General features: G+C 31.3%; 1 protein-coding gene across 2 annotated transcripts; it reads left to right on the forward strand.

The window, feature by feature from the left end:
- Window positions 1-11,378: 11,378 nt before the first annotated feature.
- LOC8271157 (protein JASON) lies at window positions 11,379-15,836 on the forward strand. Of its 2 annotated transcripts, XM_002530160.4 has the most exons (8): window positions 11,384-11,717; window positions 11,830-11,878; window positions 11,990-12,069; window positions 12,848-13,095; window positions 13,953-14,008; window positions 14,096-14,742; window positions 14,821-14,903; window positions 15,459-15,836. In XM_002530160.4, exons 1-8 carry the CDS (start codon window positions 11,538-11,540, stop codon window positions 15,565-15,567), a joined length of 1,452 nt encoding a protein of 483 aa, XP_002530206.3. In that variant the 5' UTR covers window positions 11,384-11,537; the 3' UTR covers window positions 15,568-15,836. The 2 variants fall into 2 exon arrangements, with proteins under 2 accessions (XP_015581488.2, XP_002530206.3); XM_015726002.3 differs by having other exon boundaries at window positions 11,379-11,717; window positions 13,953-14,742.
- The last annotated feature ends 949 nt before the right edge of the window (window positions 15,837-16,785 follow it).

Below are 16,785 nucleotides of genomic sequence, written 5' to 3' on the forward strand. Positions count from 1 at the left end.
TTTTCAACGTGTCATACAAAGAGTTTGAATTTAGCATTGAACCTCCTTATCATTCACTACCTGAATCATAAACTTAAACTAAATAAATATGTACAAATAAAATAAAATAAATAAACAAATAAAAATAAAAATCATAAAATAATAATAAAAATGGCTAAATTAATAAATAGCAAATTTCACTCTGGTTTCAAACAGGTTCCCCAAAAACTTGATGAAACACTATGTATCTGTACAATCATGTAGGCTACAATCTACAATCTGAGGCGGCCTCAATGGTACTGGGTGCTGCCTTGCTTAAGCGAATATCAGTGCGTATTCATAAAATGAAACTGGGAGTTAGTCCTTTGTTCTTTGTTATATTAACCTAAAATGAATGATGAATAATTTCTAAACTAACTAATAGCTACAAGCTAAGTTCTAAGGGAGATGCAGGAATAAATGGATAAATGAAATAACCAAGACAAGAAAGCAAACCCAAAGGGAACCTAAACTAGTTGGCAATCAAACAAAAGATAAAGGATTGATGACTCTAATTATGCTACCCGTGGATGAATTCTTAACTGAATTCAGTTTCTCTCTCGAGATAACCGAATTCCTAAACCTAATAACCTAAAGTTGGAATCTCTTCCTAACGATTGATTCTTAAATTAGCATTAAGCTTCAATCCGCCTCTATTAAGCTTTGTTAATTCTTAATCCGGCTAGTTAATTATCCTTATCTCTAACTGATTATTAACCATTTCTTGCTATTCAGAATTCCAATTGCCAAATGGACTTCTCAATCACATAAAGCAATCTAAATACCACAATTCACAACATCTCATGAATAATGCATTATCTTATAAATACTGAAAGCAGAAAGAATACAAAACTAACTCAAACAATCCAACAATATAATATTAAACCAACATAGTAAAGAAATCCCAATGGACTTAATCAATCTAGCTAAACATGTTCATTATCAAAACCCACAAGAATTCAATTACAACAATGAGTAAAGGTAGAAAAACCCGATTGCACCCTTGGATGAGAGTAAACAGCCCCAATTCCTCTTGCTCGAATTGAATCGATTCTTGTTCCTCTTGCTCAAATTGAAACTAATCAACGAACCTCGCCCAATCTTCAATCTTTGAAGGTAATCCGATTTAAACCTTGGTCAAAGTCTCCTTTTTCCTTGGTTCCAACTCAGAAAACCATTAGAGAGAGAAAGATTAGGGTTTGGGACGCCCCGCTTCTTTCTCTTCTCTTTCTTTCTCTAATTAATTAAATTAAATTCTAAAACAAATAGCGTGTTGATGCGTGTTGAGAATGGTCGGTGTTGATTGGGGTGGCCGTGATAATGGTTTGCCGTTCGAACCTGCAAGATGTACCTAATGCCTATTACTCCTAGTGGTGCTCCTCCTCAGCGCTTTGATGTCAGAATACCCTGACCCAACACGGCACGGCCGTTTGGTGTCCATGTTGGGAGCACGGCTAGTGTTAAAATTAACACGGCCATGTTCAGATTAGGGATGCGCAAAATCGACTTGTTTCGGCAACTTTGACGTCTAATTCTGCTTCAATTCTTCCTTTTATCACTCTTTAACTTCTTTTGGACCTAAAGCATACAAACAAACGCATAGGGTGAATGTTGAGACCAATTCACATCCAAATGTACATAAGATCAGCCTTAAAAACTCCATTTAGATGTGTGTATTCCACGCACATCAGCTCTATCACTAGAAACAAAGTTAGATTGGTTGTAAAAGGTTACAACTAAGAGGAAAGTATTGATTATGATGAGACCTTTGATTTGGTTGCTAGATTAGAAGCTATTAAGATGCTTTTAGCATATGCATGTCACATGAATTTTAAACTTTTTCAAATGGATGTGAAAAGTACTTTGTTAAATGGTTTCATTGAGAAGGAAGTCTATGTTGAGCACCTCTCGACTTTGAAGATCATAAGTTTCCAAATCATGTTTTAAAACTTTCTAAAGCCTTGTATGGATTGAAGCAAGTTCCTAGAGCTTGGTATGAAAGGCTAGTTCTTTTTTCATTGAAAATGAATTTCAAAAAGGCAAGGTTGAACTACTCTTTTCTGTAAAGAAACATAAACATGATACTCTAATTGTTCAAATTTATGTTGATGACATTGTATTTGGTGCTACTAATGAGTTGCTTTGTGAGAATTTTGCTAAGTGCATGACTAGGGAATTTGAAATGAGCATGATGGGAAAGCTCAAATTCTTCCTGCGTCTCCAAATCAAGAAAAGCAAAGATGGAATATTCATCAACCAATATAAGTACACAAGGGAACCTCTAAAGAAATTTGGAATGTATGGTTGCAAAGTAGCTAAGACCCTAACAAGTGTCACAACTAAGTTGGACAAGGATGAGAAGGGTAAGAGCATAAATAAAAAGCTCTATAGAGGTATGATCAGATCACTTTTATACTTAACTACCTATAGACCCGATATCATGTATAATGTTTACCTTTGCACTAGATTTCAATCATATGTCCAAAAGAGTCTCATTTAAAAAACCGTTAAAAGAATTTTGAAATATTTATGTGGAACCTTGAACTTAGGAGTTTGGTACCCTAGATCTTTCTGTAATAATTAAGAGACATGAGAGAGAGGTTGATCACATTCCTATCAAATGTGACAACAATAGTGCGATAGACCTTTATAAGAATCCTATTCAACACTCTAAGAGTAAACACATAGATATTAGACACCCCTTCTTGAGAGATCATGTTCAAAATGGTAGTGTATTACTAGAATATGTTGATACATCTAAAAAAAACTAATTGATGTTTTCACCAAACCCCTAAATGATGAGAGAATGAATTACATAAAAAGAGAATTAAGAATGATAGATGGAAGCACCCTATCTTAAATTCTTGTAATTTATGCAAATACCTTATTGCAGTACTTATTTTTATGATTGTTTTATGGTTGAGTATTGAAATCATCTTAGCCCTAAATTCTTTCTAATCTTGGTGCATCTCAATACTATATAAAATATTGTGATTAAAGTGAAAAGAGCATGCTCATGCATTCATTATGGCATCGATTTTTGTATGAAAATTCAGAAAGCGCACTCGTGCCCTGGCGGAGTGCTCGCACTTTATAGGTCCATAGGCAATCCTAAAAATGATCTTAAAAGCGCGCCCGCGACTCCTCAACGTGATCGCAATTTCTTAAAATTATAGCCGTTGTGACTATTTTTTCAAAAGCGCGACCATGCTTCTCAAAGCGCCTGTGATTCTCCTCAATTTCAATAAAAACTAGCCATTACAGAATTTTAAAATTGGTTTTAATGAAGAACTAGCTATTTTTTACTATTTTCCACACCGCTTTAAGGCTATAAAGGCCACATCTTACTCATTTGCATCATTTTCTCATAATTATTTTAAAAAAACTCAAAAGCCCTTCTTTCTTTCTTCAAAAACTCCCAAACTTCTCTTCATACTCCTTAAGACAAGCATGGGTCCAAGCAAGGTTGTTGGAAGAAGCTCATTCTCCATTGAGTTAATCATTGAAAGAATGAAAGGAGTGAATGATGAGGTAAGAATTAAATACATGATAATATAGAGGAAGGAAACCCAACCTAGTCATTTCTTTGATCAAAAAGCTCTTCTCAAAGTTGAGATTTCTCAAGAGGTACACATTCTTCTTGACAATATAGGACTTATACACTTCTTCCTTCCTCCTACCCTAGAGATTGGTTTTGAGAACCTTATTAAGGAATTTCTTTCTACCTTAGTATTTAATAAAAAGGGAGATGGGAATGACTATTACAGGATAGGATTTAGGCTTTTTGGGAGAGAAGAACCCTTACAAGACCCCCAATTTTCCTCCATCTTTAGATTTCCTGAAAGAGGCCATCTCTTAATCATTGAGAATCTTATAGAGATGCCTCTCTCTTTTTTCTAATTTTAGAGACAAATCTCCACCGAAGAAACCCACTCAAAAGATTTCCTCTCTAGGGATCTCAAATCCCTCACCCATTAGGTAGTTCATAGGATGATCGCCACCAATATTCATGCAAGAGATAATGGGGTTAAGAAAGTTCCCCAAAAGGATCTTATTTTCCTCTTTGCAATGATTCATAGTAAGCGCATCCTAACCTCAAAGTTTTTCCTTGATCACCTCTTTCACCTTGGCAATACTTCAAAAGGTGCTATTCTTGTTTCTTCACATATCACCAAGATTGTCAAATATTTCTAAGGCATTACTCCTTTCACCAAGACCTACCTAACTCTTCATGTCTCACCACTCTTACTTGACTTATCATTCCTAGAGCATGCCATGGTCATTCGACTTAGTCCTAAGTGGGAAATGGATGAGGGATTCTTTCTTCTTATTAGTGAGTATGTGGATGATCAAAAGAAAAGAAAGAAAGATCATAGGACCCCTAGTGAGCCAACTCCTTCTTTTGTCCTAAACCTTCTCTCTCTTTTGAGGACAAAGTCCTAAAGCAAATGGAAAATACTTAGAATTATCTCCATCATTTGCATGCGGACTTAGTAGAGATTCAAAAAGCATACAAAATATCTCATTGTCATGTAGAGGATTGGAAAGAAGAAGAGGAAGAAAAGGATCCCATTCCACCACCCCAAGCAAGCTCTAGTGCAAAGGTAAGGAGATTATGGTCTATCAAGAGGAAAAAGAAGAAGAGGATGATGAGGAAGAAGATTGATCTCTAAATTTGTTGTCTGTCGTCTTCATTTTGTTTTCTATTTTTCTTCTCATGCATGTCTCCCATCATTTGATCACACATATGTACATTATCTCCTTTATCAATGTAATTTCTCTTAAGTGTTTTGCTATCTTTTTGCAAGTTTACATCTCTTGTCCTTTTTAATTTTGCCAAAGGTGGAGTAAAATCTAGAGAAAAATTAAAGAGATAAAATCTCATGACCAAAGGAAATAAGGGGAGAGAAATCTATGGGTAGAATACTCAAAATTGATTAATGATCAAATGGAAGAGTTGATTAATAACTAATCCAAGTAATTAAATTTGTTTAAATAACAAATTCAAAAAGGGGCACAAATGCAACTATTGAGAGGGAGTACCAATTATTAAATACCTTTAAGTAAATTGTTCCTTTGGATTTTAAATATTAGTTGTTGGCTATTCAATTGCAATTATAGTTGATCAATTTTGAATTTCCAATCAATTTGGTTTTTAAAATAAAAAAGGAGAAGATTGTTGACCTAAGGTGCAATTGATCTATATTTTGATTCTAACAACCAAATCAATTATCACTAACACCATGAATGAGTGTCTATGTGAAAGAGCATCAAAGGAACCAAGCCTATCCCAAATATTTTTTAGCCTTGAAGCCAATCTTGTAAATTTACCTTAAAAGCACGAGGGCACTCCAAAGGCACCGGGGCGCTTTTTATAAGGTTAAAAGTTTACAAGACGTTGAAAATTCCACCTCACAGAAGCCCAATCATCTTATGACACTTGGCAGTCAAAGTGTCAAAGCTCCAAAAAGAGCGAGGGCACCTCACTTTAGGTGTTGAGACAAAGACATTTATAGACGATTACGCGGGCGCCTGCGGCAGGCATGAGAAGCCACATGCCGGGCAGAGGGCGCGTGGCATGGGGTGGTTTTGCAATTAATGATGTGTCGAGAACTATTGAGAGAGACCAAATACACCATGCAGTTGGGTTGGCCGTTAAGTTCACATCTCTTTAAGAAACACGCAAAAAGCAGTATGGCTTTCGGACTTTTAAGTAATTTTTGCCAGGTCATTAAATCTTGCATTGAAGGAATTTTGGCTTCATTATAACATCTCTAAAGGGTTGGTATAAGTATAAATACCCCTCTTAAAGACTTAAAAACTAAGTGTGAATTAGATATACTAAAACTCTTGCAGATTCATTTCTCAACTTTTTACACTCATTTTCTTTCTTTGTAAAGTGTATTAAGTTGAAATCTTTGTTCAACTAAAACTCAAAAAGAGTTGTTTTGTGAGCCTAGGTATTAAAAATATAAGAAATTGGTTGTTGAGTAACCATTAATACTTAAGAGTTAAGGGCCTTGGTAAGATTTTGATATACTAACGAAGAGGTTTAGTGTGAGCCTTGAAAACACCAAGTTGTGGGTGAACTTGTAAAACTCAAGGTTGTAGTCTAAGTAATTATAGTGAAATACTCAAGTGAGATCTTGAGGAGTGGACGTAAGGAGAATTGTTCCCGAACCACTACCAACATGAGGGCGGACATTAGGCCCTACTCCTCTTGATAACCCTTCATTCCTCTTATGAGAAGCAATATATCTTTCTTTTAGAACCAACGGAGCTTGGGGTCTTGAAACCTCATTTTCTTCTCATGAACTTGTAGAAGATTTCCCCCTTTTCTCTCTAATTATGCTCTACCCTACAGATTGTGATAAAATATTCTAGCGTCTTGGCCTAGGCCTTAGTTGAGGTAAATTTGAAGTGATCTTCTCAGAAATATTAGCCATTAGTGTGTTAAATTACTGCATCAATTCTTTGGTTGTCTTCTTTTAGTTCTTTATGATGTTCTTGTAAGCCTCTTCCATGTATTTCCGAGTAGCCTTTACTTACATCTTGAAAGTGTCAACCATAGGATTGTTAGTATCAAAAACTAAAGGTAAAATATTATCTTTTCCTATAACAATATGTCATATTAGAGAAATTAGCACCTTATATTGTTCAACAACTTGAGGTGTCAAGCTTCTTTCAATTTGTTCCACAATTTAGGGAATGAATTCTTCCTATCCTACTTCATTAATAGCAACTCTGGCATCCTGAGATCTCATAATACATTTTCTAATAATACTTCTTATTTTTAGTGCCATGAGAACCAGTCTTATTGGGCGTGCAAAAAATATGGTTTGCTTAAAACTTTGTTACAAGCATGCCACGTGTGTAAGGTACATGAATCTTCAAAATTGAATTATGGCTTTTGATTTTCTATAATCAAACGGATTATAAGTCCCCAAGCTCTTTGACCATTATTTGCTTAAATTCCAATTGAACACTAATGATGAAGATGGTGTGTTTCATGCAATAAATTAAATTGACAATAAAAGCTAAAGGTTTTGACTAAAAGAAAATTACATTGTATTAATGATAATATAAAAACTGGATAACAATTTGGATTAAAATGAATGTACTAAAATAACAAAGCTTTTATTTGAAAAATATTGAAACTAAAATAAAGAAAGCTTGAGAAAAAAAGGCATGAATAATTGAAGAAGTTGTTGTATAATTTGTCTGTTGTTGTCGAAATTATTGTTTTATTCTTAAGAGTACTTTTAAGAACATCTTGAGAGACTTTTAAGGAAAGCCCTCTTAAACTTTTTAATAGTAAAAGCTTGGTATAGCACCACCATTGAAGAAACCATTATGTGATGTCTTTGTATGGTTGTTATTTACTTCCTTCATGTGTGGTGTAAGATATATTTTCTCTACATGTATTTGAGATTGTCGAGGCCTTTGATGATCATTATTCTCTTGATAACTTATGGATGAATGCTGCTCAAGCTTTATGCCTTAAAGGATTTGACAAAACTTCCTGGCCCTTTGGCCTAGGACTTTTCTGAGCAAAACTTAAAGTAACTTTCTTTGTAATATTAGCCATTATTGAACTAAATTATTGCATTAAATTTTTAGTTATTTTCTTTTGGTTTTCCGTACTCTCCTATATATATTTACAGATTAATTCTATTTGGATCCTAAAAGTATTAGTTAAAAAATGAGTTTTAGTACCAAAAATATTCATTGAAAATAAAAATTCATCTCACCCTTCCACAACAAGTTCTGTTATAGCGAACGGTGCCTCATAGTAATGAGTCTCTTTGTGAGAAATAAGATCTCATTCTTCACATGCATCATAATATGGGTCATACTAAAACCCCATTCATAAGGACATTCAGAGCATACCTGTTGTTATAGGCGCAAATTCTAAGTCTTTAAATTCCAAGTTGATGTTGATATCGACGTTAATGCCCTCGTTCTTTTTTGGTCCTCAATTTATAAATTCTCCAAGTTCCACACATCTTAAGGAATTATCTCTTTTTTTTCAATCACTAGAACTTCATTATCCTATTACTTGGGGAGTTAGGGTACAAAACAGTTAGTGACTTGATACTAGTTGACATTTATGCTCTTGTATCTACTATACACTTTTTGCACTTTTCTGACCATTTGCATTTAATATCTTCTAATTAATTAATTAATTGACTAAATAATTTTCATGGACTTACTAACATAATGGAACTTTATCACTACTTATATTAGGTTTGGGTTCAAAAAATATTTACAGGCTCAACACAATTATATGATATTAAAAAAGCTAAGATATTAAAATATTTTTAAGCTAACAATTTAAATAAAGTTACAAGGTCAATATCAAGAAGTAAATGTCTGTATATGAATTTTGGGAAATTGTGGAAAAATTAGTGAATAAGGATAGGATAATTTTAATGACATGATTTAATAAATCAAAATTAAGAAAAAGCATAATGTGTATTTTTTGACAATTATTAGTGTGTATTTTTTACAATTAAAGGGTTGACTATTGAATTATTATTAATTACAAGGAGGTTTTAGTATTATCTTATTCTTTTCCATACTTTTCTCTTAAATACAAAAGAAAAAAAATATATATCTGGAGATAGCAAATAGATGGGTCAGTTAGGTTCATATAAGACTATTTTGAGATTCAAATCATTTTGGATATTGACCATTTTAGATTCAGGTAATTTCAAGTTCAGGTGCTATCAAAATCTGCTAGTTTTAAGTTAGAGTTAGATTGGATTTGCGTCTTTTTCACCTTACTTTTTTTTTTTGAACTCAGATAATTATGGGTCTGGATAAAATCTAGTTAGAATTGTCTCGGATTTCCAGTCGAATTTTGGATTAACTTATCATATTCAGGTTAGATTTTTGAATTAATCTAGCTATCCTTTTTTATCTCATGAATCTTACTCAGTATAAATTTTTCTAGTTGAATATGAGAAATTCAAATTTGTTGTACTAGTAATGGAACGATCATTTCATTTATTTTGAAATTTTCTTCAAAAGTTAGAGAAAATAAATCCAAAAATACTAGTTTTCTTAGTTTTAATAATAATTAATATAATTATTTATACTTATAAAGTATTTTTATCGATAAATTAAAAATTAAAAGTTTTAAATAGTGTTAGCATTGAAATTAATTTAATTAATTTTTTATTATCAATTAAATTTCTTGATTTTTAATTAAAAAATTATTCAAAATTATTAATTTAATTTTTTGTTTAGTATAATTTTATTTTTAGTCTCAAACATTTTTCTTCATAAATATAACACAAAAAGATTTCAACTTTTTTCTTTTTTGAAAAAATAAAAATAAAAATTAAAGTAAATTATAAGATAACAAATGCAAAGATCTATTTCTTAACTTAAATGATCTTATTTGATTACTTGTCCATATTTCTATTTTGTGATATTATATATATAAATTCAAACTAATTGTTTTATTTAAGTGTAAAGTTCAAAAAATTATATAATGACTTGACCTTTTTTTCACTTAAGGGATGAAGATATTTTTTATATCAAAGGAGGATTACGTGTTTTATTTTTTTTAGTATTTTTAGATACACATTTATGTTTTTATTATTTTTTACATAGATGTGCATGTATTTAATATGAAATATTATTAAATTATAATTTATAAGCAATATGGTATCTAATAATGCATCATAAAGTTCATAAATATATTAAAAAAATTTATAAGATTATCTCTTAAATTTGATTAAATTTTAAAATATATATTTTTAACAATTTGTGATGATTACAAAATATTTAACCAAAATTTTAAATTACTTAAAAGTACTTATTTTATAAAAAATAAATCTTTATATTAGTATTCAGAATCTACAAAATGAGAAAGTATTGAATATTTCTAAAAGATGCTAAAAAAAAATACATGTTACTCATTTGATACAAAAAATATAAAAACTATATTTTTATCACTTAAATATAAAAGTATCAAACCACATGATAAATTTTTTAACTTTATCTTTTATTTAATGATTAATAACTTATAAAATGAAAACTTTAAAAGATTAGAAATTTGGAGATGATGTACTTTTTAAAATTCTAATTGAAACTAAAATATATTAAAAAAATAGTATTAAAAGTAATTATATATGATAATTACATGTTATAGAAAATATTTTTATTTTAATTAAAGTTACGTTTCAAATCATTTTAGATTTTGAATCGAGTTGTATTAGTTATATATTCGAGTCTCAGATCGTACATATCTCAAGTTCGATTGTTTTGGGTTTGTTTTGAATTTGAGTTATTTTTAGTTTTTGATTGTTTTGGGTTTGAATTATTAACCGTTCTAAGTTATTCGAGTCTCTGATCACTTCATATATAAGTTATTTCGAGTTAGGATAATTTCGATTTCAGGTTATTTCAAGTTTAAATATTTATCAAATTTCAAATGAATCAATTAAAATATTTAAATTCGAGTCAGACTCGACCATCCTTCTATGCACCAAATGGCTTAAAAAGTCATCCAATAATTCACATGCATGTCACATGGATGAGAAACAACTCATGGTGTTGGCTGAAGTTTCATAAGGAGTAAACAAACTTTTGGATTTGGATAAATGTAGGTCCATGGAGGATTCAAAATCAGGTCTTGGTTTGCTTTCTTGAAAGCAATGCTATAACATATAAAACTTTAAGAAAATAAAAAGATTCATAAAAAATTTAGTGGGGCAAAATGGAGTTTATACGGTTAAGAAAATATTTTAATAACATCAATAAATTCAAATTTTAGTAAAAAATAATCTCACCTGTCACTCCTTTTCCTTTAACCTCAAATGCCACTCCACCTCGAAAGGCACTTTTTTTTTTTAAAGAGATAAGGAACAAGTTCTTAATCCTATGTTTGAGCATTCTTCAGGAAAGAAAAAAAAATAGTGAAGGAAAATAAGTTTTAAATTATTTTCATGGGTAGATAACAAAGGAAAGAACTTCATTATTTACTTTTTATTCTCATTCTTTTAATTTTTTTAAAAATAGAAAAGAATAAAATGAAAACTACTAATTTTTTTTCCTTTTTTATTTTTTTATTCTAAGCATAAAAATAATTAATTAATTTACTTTATTTTGATTTCTCTGTTTTCTTTTTCTCTTGCACTGACAGTACTAAAAACATTCCCTTGTATAATAGTATAATCTTAAAGCAGGGTTTGGTTGACGTGGCGAGATGGTATAGCGAGTAGGAGGGAAATCCATACACCATCAAGTAATCGTTTTTCATTTCCAGTGTCATTTTTATTTTGGTGGATTTTTCACTGTCATTTCATTATAGTATATATTTTGGAGGCATAAAAAAAGTTTCCCTCGTTTAGTTGGTTCAAATTTCAAAAACGACCCAACAACTCTCTTTCTCTCTCTCTCTCTTAAATCAGTGATTAAACCCTCAACAAGAAAGAGAAACACACTCCAGAAAAAAGGAAAATTAAATAAATAAAAAGGAAAAGGAAAAGAAAAGAAAAATAGATGACATGATATGCGCATTGTTCAAAAGAGAATTGAAATCCATTTGTAGATCAGTGGTTAGATATATAGATATATCAGTCTCAAGAGCTATGGGCTGTTTCTTTGGTTGCTTTCGTATCAGAGACGACCATCACCGCCGCCCTCCGAACCTTGTCGTCTCCGATTCCACTCGATCCCTTCCGCCTGTATTCTCTCTCTCCCTCTGTTGTTATTCCCTGTTTGTTCACTCAATTATAGGATTTTTCTTCTTCTTCTTCTTTTAGTTTCTTGTTATCTGATTGTATGAATGTTAATCAGGGAGCTGTGGTGTCTAAAAATCGTTTATCGTCTCTTTTTTTGACCGAAGGTAAAATAATTGATTCCTTTAAATAATATGAAATTGTTTTTTTTTTTTTAAATTAATTTTGGTGGACGCTGATAGTTATTGTTTGTTTTTGGGCATTATAATTTTACAAAGAGAGAGAAGATTTAGAATGGAATAAGAGAAAAAGTGATTGTTTCGGATCACCACAAATCAACAAGGAATTGGCGAATGAGGTATGCTTTTGAATAATGGTTGTAGAATTTTTAATGTGTGAGCTATATGATGGATTTCATGTTTCTATTTTTTGCTCTAGTAAGTCTTTTGCTATTTTTCAGTCTTAAGATCATGTTTGGTATTTTCTTCAATGAAGATGTATATCTGAGTGCAAGAGTTTTTTTTTTTTTTTTTTAGTATTTGAGATAACCAAAAGATAGTTAGCAGTATTTGAGGGAATGCACAAATTGTATAATTGATGTTATCTTTACTAAAATCAACCATTTTTAAGTACATTAATATGATAAAAATTTGGGTAGGAGCGGAAGATGCTAGACACTGGAAGGACTTTGAAAAGAACCAAAATGAGCTCCAAACTAAAATATGGAATCTGACTCCAAGATTAGAATTCTATTTCTAATTCCATAATGTACTAAATGCAGTGTCTAGATTTGAATGCTTCTTGCTTAACCTATATAATTGGCCATAATTTTCAGTGCATTAGTAATTTATATTTCTCTTTCTTAGAGGTTCCATTAGGAAGATCGCTAATAAATTTCTTTTTGAGGATTCTTCAATAAGATGATAACGTAGCCCCTTTTTTTTCTAAAATTTGTTTAATTGACGTGGTTATTGTGATAACTGTTACTATTTGACATTTTTCTTTTGTTAGTTGGTTCTGCAGGCTTGCTCTATGATAAGGAACTTTAATCTTTGGTGCTGAAAGAGCTTAGATATAGTTGCTGCTTAATGTTTTGATAACTTGTTTTGTTTGTGTACTTTTTTAATTCTTTGTAGGCTAAATTTCTGAAAGCCTGTGGTACATTACCCGAGACTCCTTCTGAAATTCGGAAGGCGTCAGAGAAGTTAAGAGTTTCGCCTCCTGCTGGTAAAAATTCTCAGTCTTCAGATTTTCACTCATGGCTTCCCAGTACATCTATTAAGAAGCTTCAGTTGGATAAAGAAATTGATCAGCCCCCTACCCCTGTCAAACTTTGTGAAGAGTGGGGACATGGTTCTGTTTCTTCAGAGCAGACGCCTAGCAGGTTTCTCCTTCTAATACTAATAATTGTAATCCAATAGTAGACACAGATATATCCTCTTACTTGGCATATCTTACATGAAATGGAATATTTTTGGGACATTTTACAATCTTGAGGATTGGTTACGAATCATCTTGGAAATGGTTTGCAGCAATCCTAGTCACTTCTTTCAATTGATTTCAGGGAAGATAGTCAATGGCAATCCAAAAGAATCATTAGCAAATAATTTTACGCCTAATTACTAATTAAATGTTTAACTTTACACTTGTTAATAATTCATCCATTTGTTTTAGATTTTGAAAATAAATACTCATGACTTTCAATTTATTTTCAAAAACACTTTTAAGAGACAATTTTCACAATTGCAGAGTAGAAAAGATAATGTGGCAAGTCTAATGTCCTTACTACAAAAGAACAAATTTAGAAGTCAGCAAAAAATTTATTCTAAATTTAAAAATGTCACCATTAAAGATCTTATATATGTGCACCTTTAATACTTCTTGCATCTAATTGCATCATATCATTTGCTAATTTTCAAATTTTTTCTTTTAATAAGCAAGACAAATTGTAAAATTATCATCGAAAAGTGTTTTTAGAAATAGAATGAAAGCATGGGTATTTACTTTTAAAATTCTGAAATAATTGGATAAAATTGTTAAAAAATGTAAAGTTCAGGATTTAATTGGTAATTAGACCATAATTTTATATAATTGCCTTTTCTTTTATTATTTTGGGAATGATGAGATCCATGAAAGGCTTGTCAAATCATTTCTGGTGTAAATCGTTCTTTTACGTATGAGAGTCCATTCACAAACTTTCTGATGGTTGTTAAATACTGAATTACATTTCATTTTATGAAGCTGCATATCCAATGCGCAGAACACTGCAAGAATGTCTGTTAGCTCTGTTGAAGATGGTAAGTTAGGAAGTTTTATAACAGCAGTCAAGATTTATGTTTATAAGAATGATCATAATATAACTTGGATTTCTCGTTGGTTTTCAGCTACAAATGTTCCTTTCAAGAACAAGTCTGTTCGTTTTGAATGCAATCTCGATACATCTTCATCTGAAAGTGGGCACCTCAATATGAGGAAATTTGAATCCCCAGAAGATATGATTGTATCAAAGCCTTCTCCTAAACCAACCCCATTAAAAATTTCTGATGAGATGCAAACACCTGGAACTGTTTTCCCTGCAAGTTTAGAAATTTTAGCAAACGGGAAGACTAGGATTAGGTCCCAATATGTACATCCACTGTTAAAACCAGTTGAGAATGCTTCTCAGTGGAAGGTACTGCAGGAAGATGATTCTAGTTCCCATCAAGGGTTAAGTGAGCTTAAGGGATCTCTTGAACAGCTGAAAGATTCAACACCTAAGTCAGAAGTTGGAGTAAAAGACACTTCTGCTCCGGAAACGAAGGTGGAAGCAAGTTTATCTTCTTGGCTCAAGCCCCCACAATCCCCTCATAAGGATGATGGTCTGAATGATGGATATGCAGCTAGCAAAAATTTCCGTGCTGGTAGAACTCCTATGGACAGGCCAATCATTGGGATGGTTGCTGCTCATTGGAATGAGAATGAACCTTCTCAAATCTCTCCCAAGTGGTGGGATGGGAATGGAATCCCAAATTCAACTAATAAATACAAGGAAGTATGTTCAATGACTATTTATTGTATTTCTTGACTTATTAGGTGCTGGATTTGAGAAATTCTCCCTGTCACTTTTCAGGATCAGAAAGTTAGTTGGCATGCCACACCATTTGAGGAGAGGTTAGAGAAGGCACTATCCGAAGAGAGTTTCATCTCACAAAAGTATGCTTGCTTCCTTCATCTCCTGATTATATTGATGACCATTGCTTTTGGCAATTAAATACAGGAAATTGCATTTCTTCCAAAAGTAGTACCCCTTTTCCCAAAGAATGAACTATGGTTTGCTACTAGGGACAAAGTTTGCACTATACTTCTAGTAGTAGTGTATTGACACTTGGATCAAAGTTGTCTATTCTTGCGCCCTTGCAGAATTTGGCCTTCATCATGGCCATAAAAAAGGTTAAGGAGTAGAAAAGAAAATACGAGATGATGTTGATATACCTGTTCAGATAAATATTAATCAACCAACAAAACTTTTAGTTATGGCAATTAATTTAACATGGATTCATTTCTTTAAACATTAGTAAAACTCTTATTACTAGGTCAAAAACAAGCACTTCTTGTTTGAGCATGTAGACTAATTTCATTGAGAACGATAAAGATTTTTTCCATGTAGACTTTGTCACTGAACAAATGAGACTGAAGTTGTCTGCTCTTTCTTATTATTTTGAAGGATATCTCTGAGCGTATGTAGTAAAGTTGTTTGTTTGTTTACAGGAAGCCTATCAATGGGAGACCCATAGTTTTTGATGAGCACGATGAAAGTGACACTGCTCTTTCCAAGTTACAGGCTTCAACACATTCCAAGTCAGTTGTTTCATTTTGAAGATTAGTGGTGTCATTGCTTGATGTTGTGAGTTTATTTTGAAGTTGACATGCCATCGGTGCACTTTACTGCTAGTGAAAGTGAATTGAAATGTCGAAATTGATGGTTTTGCTTGTATGGAGCTGATTTTGAACTATGAAGATTGAAATGGATTATCCAAATACTGCTGTTAATATAGTTTTAGCAGCAGCTTCAGGAGCTGCTTGCAGTGTAAATCAGTAACGAGAACTCTCAGTTAATGCAAAGCTTTGAGTTTGAGCATTTATCAATTTTGTTGCTCACATGATTGATGGTATGTTTTCAATGACTTAACAAGTATAAGCACATGTACTTTGTCAATATTTGCCTACAAAATGTGTGGTTTACTTGTTTATAACAAAGTTTAATTTCGTCACTCGACTTGTTACTTGGATTCAATTTAGTTATTTTTCAAATTTATAAAATTTTTAACTCAAATCTTTATATATTTAATTCAAATTAATTTTATTTGAAAAAAATAAAATAAAAAGTAATTTAAAAATTATAATAATATTTAAGAATTATTTTATAATTTTACTAAAATTAATATAATTAAACAATGATTACCTATTACCATTATTATTTTTGTTAAAATTTCTCTTAATTTTATTATTTTTAGCACTACCACCACCACTGTTATTGTCTTCTTCCATCATTATTAAGAGAAAAATAGTAATAATACTGACAAGTAACAATTTTTATTTTTTTTATTATGTTTAGTTTAAATATTATTATATTTTTCTAATTTAAATAATTTAATTTAATATAAAAATTAATACTTTTTTATTGTATCTACTTTTTCTAAAGTGTGCGCTCTTTTATTTTTTATAAAAAATAGGGTTAATTTAAGTTAAATATGTACAAGTTTGAATTAAAATATCTATAAATTTAAAAAAAGATTAAAATAAACTTGAACAATAAAATCGATAAACATACTGAAATTTATTCCAACATTAAATCTTATTTTAAGATATTAATGTTGGAAAAGCATAAATTGTTATTATTTACTTGATTTTTTTTGAAATGATCATGAATGACAAATCTCTTTTGTAGAAGGTGACCTTTCATGAAATATGCAATGTAAATTTCATCAAATATTAGCCAAATGTATGTTTTGGAAGTAAAACTTGGAGTAGGAAAATGCACATATGAACTTTCACATAAAGTGATCGGATTCTTGAAGTTACAAATTCAACTTTT

Source organism: Ricinus communis, chromosome 5 (assembly GCF_019578655.1).
Source record: "Ricinus communis isolate WT05 ecotype wild-type chromosome 5, ASM1957865v1, whole genome shotgun sequence".
In the NCBI taxonomy this organism is placed as follows: domain Eukaryota; kingdom Viridiplantae; phylum Streptophyta; class Magnoliopsida; order Malpighiales; family Euphorbiaceae; genus Ricinus; species Ricinus communis.

Excerpts from the sequence above, each read along its gene's own strand:
- LOC8271157 (XM_015726002.3), top strand. The coding sequence starts at position 11,538 with ATGATATGCGCATTGTTCAAAAGAGAATTGAAATCCATTTGTAGATCA. Across the intron at positions 11,718-11,829 it reads CCACTCGATCCCTTCCGCCT|GGAGCTGTGGTGTCTAAAAA; the intron begins GTATTCTCTCTC and ends AATGTTAATCAG. Across the intron at positions 14,904-15,458 it reads GAGAGTTTCATCTCACAAAA|GAAGCCTATCAATGGGAGAC; the intron begins GTATGCTTGCTT and ends GTTTGTTTACAG.